The sequence below is a fragment of the Asparagus officinalis genome, chromosome 4 (assembly GCF_001876935.1).
Source record: "Asparagus officinalis chromosome 4, Aspof.V1, whole genome shotgun sequence".
In the NCBI taxonomy this organism is placed as follows: domain Eukaryota; kingdom Viridiplantae; phylum Streptophyta; class Magnoliopsida; order Asparagales; family Asparagaceae; genus Asparagus; species Asparagus officinalis.
In genome coordinates, this window is record NC_033797.1 from 112,944,481 (window position 1) to 112,950,677 (window position 6,197).

At 44.2% G+C, this 6,197-nt stretch overlaps 1 protein-coding gene across 1 annotated transcript; it reads right to left on the reverse strand.

Annotated features, from left to right (window-relative positions):
* Nucleotides 4,249–5,619, reverse strand: LOC109837978. The gene has a single exon (XM_020406376.1). It carries the CDS (start codon nucleotides 5,585–5,587, stop codon nucleotides 4,385–4,387), a length of 1,203 nt encoding a protein of 400 aa, XP_020261965.1. The 5' UTR covers nucleotides 5,588–5,619; the 3' UTR covers nucleotides 4,249–4,384.

The following is a 6,197-nucleotide window of genomic DNA, read 5'->3' on the forward strand; positions in this document are numbered from 1 at the left end:
TAATCCGCCCAGTTCTTATGATTGATGCATGTCATCCTTTTATTCTTACCCTTGTGATCTACCAATCCAAGGGTATCCAAGAAGATGTAGTAGTGGTAGAGAAGCTCCCATAGAGTCTCTACCATCTGAGGGGCCTGATCAGAAAGGTGGTCGATTTCTTGTCGGTTGGGGACGTACTCTTCGTACGGGAACTCCCCCATTGGCAGTCCAGACACTTCATACATCTCATAAAGCACCAGCCCTAACTCCCCGTTCGGCGTGAAAAATGTGCCGCTGTCCAGACAGTAGAGTTCCAGAATGTTGTGAAGCTAGGGAGTGTTGATTTTGAGGCTGTGCTGAGTGGCCCTGATAGCCCTATATAGATCTGACCCATGCAAGTCAGAGTTCTCCGCTAACACGTATTTGGTGATTTTGTACCATTATGGGCCATTGCCCGTCGACGAGTGAACCCACCCGGGAGCTCTGAAATCCTTTGGGGGGAACTGACCCCCAGCTCTGAAGAAACATAGACGAAAGTTCTCGAACACCGCAGGTGTTTCTCCCATAGGTAGCTCACTCTGTAGGAGGCCCGGGTGTAGCATGATGACATGCTTACTAGAGCTGTCAACCCCATAACCAATCGAAGAACCTGTGAAAAGTCCACAAGTAACTCCGTCTTGAGATGGAGTTAGCTCCTAGTTAATGGTGTGGGGGACAAAGAGGGAACATATTTCTACCAACAAGAACCCCCTCACCATGCCGGGGGGGGGGATAATGAACCCCATCTATCTCACGGAGCCACATGCTCTCACTAAGAAACATGATGGAGGGGTCAACTACGGCATTGCCAAACATAAAATCAGGTTTCCCTATACCCCGACGCTGAGATTCCACTAGCGCCATGTCTGTGGATAGTTCCCGCAGCGTCAAATAGTGTCCCTCAGACACCACTTGCTTCAGCTCACTCGGCCTATCAACTTTAAACCCCGGCATCGGGTCAAGGAGCGAAAACCAAGGAGGAACCGTGAAACCAGTACTGCCATCAAGTCCAATGGCCCTGCCCCTCGAGAAGGCCTCATTAGAGAAGGCAGTTGCAAAGCACAACAAGGAGTTAGGACATTTTCAACCTTTTTGAAAAAAATTCTAAGTCTGCGAAACAGGCTATGTGCCATGATCGACGAAGCTCGCCTGATAAGGCTGACCTCACCTGAACAAAGTAGATCTCACCTGATAAGGTTGAGCTCTCTTGACTAGGCTAAACTCGCATAATAGGCAAAGTTCGCCTGATAAGCTTGAGCCACCTGACAAAGTAGAGCTCGTTTGATAAGCAAAGCTCACCTGACAAAGGCAGAGCTCGCCTGATAAGCAAAGCTCGCTTAACAAAGGTAAAGCTCGCCTGAATAGCAAAGCTCGCCATGAAACAACTAATGTTCATCTTCCCTAACTAGTTCAAACGATTCTCAAACCTACCAGAATGGGATCAGACAACTGCAGCGGCTGCGACAACGCTAGAAGCAGTGGAAAAGGAAGCTTTCCCCTTCCCCTTAGAGGCAAGCATTTTCCTGGGTGCCATCTCAGACTTGAAACAAGGGAGGCTGAGAATTTTTTTCTCTTTACAAAAGCTTAAGTGAGCGAAAATTTTAAGCAGGCAGAAATCTCCCAAGGAGGGAGATGAAGCCTATTTATAGCCAATCCTCCGATGGTTGAGATTCAACATCTCAACCAAACCCAACGGCTCGAATCGACTACAATAGTTCACACTCGACAATTCGACTCGAACGGTCGAGAGCGAATCTCAGATCAAATGGTTCGAGTCCAGACCGACGAGGCGGTTCACCTTCAAATCAACAACTGAGATCAAAGCTTTTTTAAATCAGCAACCACCATCTCTCATCGAAACAACAATCGAGATCAAAGAGTGAGAAGATGAGGTCATCCCATCAGATCATATTTATTATGATCTGACAAGCCCTCGCCGCCTTAGCTGGCGAGCACAAAGCGCACACCTACGAACATGTGGCCTGGCCATCAACTTTTAGGTGTTGCCTACGAGTTTGAGCTCACCTTCCAGCATGAAGCTCACTTGACAGCTCGAGTTTTCTTGCAAACACGAAGCTCGCTTGACGCTCGAAGCTTGCCTGAATTCATTGAGCTCGCTAAAATAGCTCAACTCAACAAAGGCGTTCAAACTCGCCTGAGCGAGAGAAACAGTGAGATTTTTCATTCAAAGTATTCTAGACCACATTCAATGTGATTTAGGTCTGAAAACTTTGAAGGGGGCCTTGTAGGCAGTGAAAATTACCTAAGTGTTAGAGCCCGCCTGCCAAGAGCTTGGGCTCGTTTGCAATCAAACTAAGCCCAGTAGAGCTTGCCTGTAGATCTCAATTGCCCATATTCATTAAGCTCGCCTGTAGAGCTCAACGTCACCTGACTGGCCTCGCCTCCTTATTGAGCTCGCCCATAGAGCTCAACCTTGCCTCTTTATCGAGCTCGCTCGTAGAGCTTAACCTCGCCTGTCAATGGAGCTCGCCCGTAGAGCTCGGTCACCTTTCCTTGTTGAACTCATCCGAAGAGTTCAACCTCACCTCTTTATTGAGCTCACCCGTAGAGCTCAATCTTGCCTCTTTATTGAGCTTGCCCACAGAGCTCAATCTAGCCTCCTTGTTGAGTTCGCCCATAAAGCTCAACCTCACCTTTTCATTAAGCTCACCCGCAGAGCTCAATCTCTTATGTTTATTGAGCTCACCCATAGAGCTCAACCACTCACAATTGTTGAGTTCGCTCACAGAACTCAATCTCTTCTTGTACTATTGAGCTCTCCCGCAGAGCTCGATCTCACCTGTTTATTGAGCTCATCCGCAGAGCTCAAGCATTGCCTGTTATCTTGACTCGCTCGCATGAATCAAGCTCGTCAAAACATTGAGCTCGTCAGCACGAGTTCAACCTTGCCTGAATGCTTCGCTTGTCCGCACGAGCTAAGCACACATGCAAGGAGTTCGCCCGCACGAACCCCGCTTGCCAACGAACACCAGTTCACACTTTAGATGGGCCCGCCAGCCGACCCTGCCTATTCGCCAAGCTCGCTTGTAAGCTCGCCTGAGCATTCAGACAGTTCTCGAGCTCGCTCTTAGCTTTGCTAGCCTCGCCTGAGCAATTGCTTGTGGGAGTGGGCCTACCCACTTCCCACGTCCTGGGTGATGATGAGGCATGGCTCTCACCTCCTCTATAGTGGTCACATCCACAGTTAGGGGAGGGCATGATGCTCCTCACCCACTAGTGGTCAAATCCCACAAATCAAAGGATGGCCCATGCCATCCCTTGTCTATTTAAACCCTCCTTCAGCCAACAAGAAAGAGGTTGGACATAGGCTGGAGAGAGGCGGAGTTTTTTACCCTGGGCAGCTACCCAAGGCAAGCAAGCTCTGGTTACGCCACTGCCTGAGAGATAACTTGTGCATTAATATAACACATAGCTAGATTAATATAAACCTAAACATAAATACATTTTTTAGTTATTATCATTAATGTTGATTTTTATCTTATTAAAAATCTATGTTGTTATAAGGACATTACTAGAAAATAAAATTTTATTCTCACTTATGAACTAATAATATCAAACATTGGAATAGGATTGAGATTTTTATTCTAGCTTTATTCTATAAATGCACTCAAAAAGAGAATTGAGAATGGTGATTTTATTCCCACATATATTCTATTTCATTTATTCTTTCATTCCATTCTCATTTGAGTCTATTCCCGCGTACCAAACGAGGTATTAATGCTCGAGGAAAAACATCAACACTTACATCTAAGAATAACCATAACTACACAAGTCTATCTAAGAATAACGATAACTTCACAAATCTAAGAATAACGATATCTACAAGTTTAAAGCAGCTAGTAAGAAATTTTATTCTAGGAACATGAAGAATATTCAGGTTAGCTGGGGGGTATAAAAGGCGCCCTCGAAAAATACAAGGAAGAAATCGCTGGTAAAAGGAATAATATCATCCACCCTGGGCAAAGTCAACAGCATCAAGCCAGCCGAGCCAACCCATACTTTGCTGGAGCTTCTAGAGGTCAGAAATGTGACGTTGCCATCCAGATAATATAAATACCAAATGCCAGATGCCAGATCAAACAAATACATCAAGCATCCAGCTAAAAGCCTTTGCACAGCTCTGTATTAGCTGTAAAGGCCAACTTTTGAAACCTGCAAAGAAATAATGCCAATAATACGGCACACGCAGCTAGCTTTCGTCTGAACAAATAAGCAAAAACTTATTCTAATGACGTCTACTTAAGGAGGGGAAAAACTTTACATAAAACTTTTTTCTTTACCACAAAACTGATATTAATGACAAAAAAAAGCACAAATTTAAAAGAAAAACACTTCCAGTTTCTATTCAGTATCTTGGAACTTCTCTAAGAGGAAGCATGGGCCTGGTTGATATTGGTGAACCGGAGGGAGAGGAGGCAATGTGGAGCACAGCAGAAGGATAATAGCCGGCTTCGTCAATGCCTTCTGATGTTGAAGGCTCATCTCTAATCATGGTTCGAAAAGATATTGAGCCACGCTTTGTAGAGGCATCGGAGTTTCTTCCAGTATCGGCAAGGCTCCCAGTGTCAAGATAGCTTTGGTTGGCAACTAGAGAAGCGCTATCATGGTAATAGTCATCATAAGGCATTTCTTGAATTTCAATTTGCCCGAGGTCTCTCAACGCCAATGAATCTGCCACCGGAAAATAGACCAGCATGAAGATGCCCACCACTGCACTAAAGAATAGCATGCAGAATGCCAGGAACACAATGGCTTCGAACGCCCAACTGCCCGGATGCAAAAAAGCAGATAATGTGAGAAGTGCCACTCTCAATGGAAGGGAGAGAAAGATTGATGATATCAACCAGTAAACCCTTCTTCGAAGCCGCTTGTTGATTACCAAAGAAAGCAACCTTCTTCCAACATACAAGGCATACAAGATGAGGAGAAGATCAAAAAGACCTAGAAGACTAGTGCTGAACAAAGGGTAAGTGCAAACTCTGTGGCTGTCTTTAACAATGGAGGAGGTATTGATGAAGTACTTGTACATCTTTGTTCCCCCATTCTTCTTCTCATTTAGTTTCGGACCAATGAAAACTAGCGCAATTTGCATGCCAAGAACAGGAAGGCAGAGAAGGAGGACATACAGAATAGCTTTTCTGTTCCATCGCTGGCTCAAAGTTCCTGAGTCTCTCTTCTTCAGTGAGGCATGAAGAAGGAATATAAGAGCGAGAAACATGCTCGGCTCTGCAAATCCAAAATTGGAAAGGATGTAGAACTTGCAAACATTCTTCTGCCATGATGCACTAGAGAAGAGCCTCAATCTCTCTTTCAGTAAAGTTAGCCTAAGAATCTCCCAGATGCCCCACCAAATTGCAACCAGAACGAGGGCAATGCGAGTAACCCAGGGGCCATTAAAGTAAACAAGTTGAAGAAAGTCTCGTCTTAAGATCCTTATCTGAAAATAGAGAGAACGGTAGATGCAAAACAAACCGAGAAGAATGAGAAGAGAGACCAGAACTACGGTTACCACACCGAATGCCTCGGCAGAAAATCTGGTCAGGGGCATGAGCCAAATCACAGATTCCACGCATGCTCTCCGCTAGCCCCTCAATCTTGTAAAATAGTAGATGAACCAAATTGGAATTCTTTAAAAAGAATAACTTTCTCCACCAGCGCACTTCCAGTTGTCAAACAAGCAACGCAAATCATTCCATATCTTGCTTACTACAGTTCTCTACACTGTTGCAATTATGCAGTCAGTAGAATGTCCTCGGTAAAAACTGAATGCAACATATTAATAATATGAACCCTGTTAAATGTTGAGAAAGAGCGAAGAATAAACAAGTTACAATATCAAACAAATCATACCAACTACAACCAATACCAAAGGATATAAAAACTTGAGAATATAAAATTCAAAAGAATTGTCAATTGTCTGCATCATATCATCTTGCCAAGTGCGAGACTCTTCAATGTAACTAAATAATGATGCTTTATTAGACAGTCAGGAAACCCAGGGCAAAACGTGAAATTAAAACAGGATGCACTTGAATATTAGAAGGCCACAAGAATAGAAATCTTTACAGAAACAAATACCAATAGTATAAGTTGATGCTCTTCACAACTAACAGTTTCCCCAACAAATTATAACACCAATCATAATCGCATCAGCATAT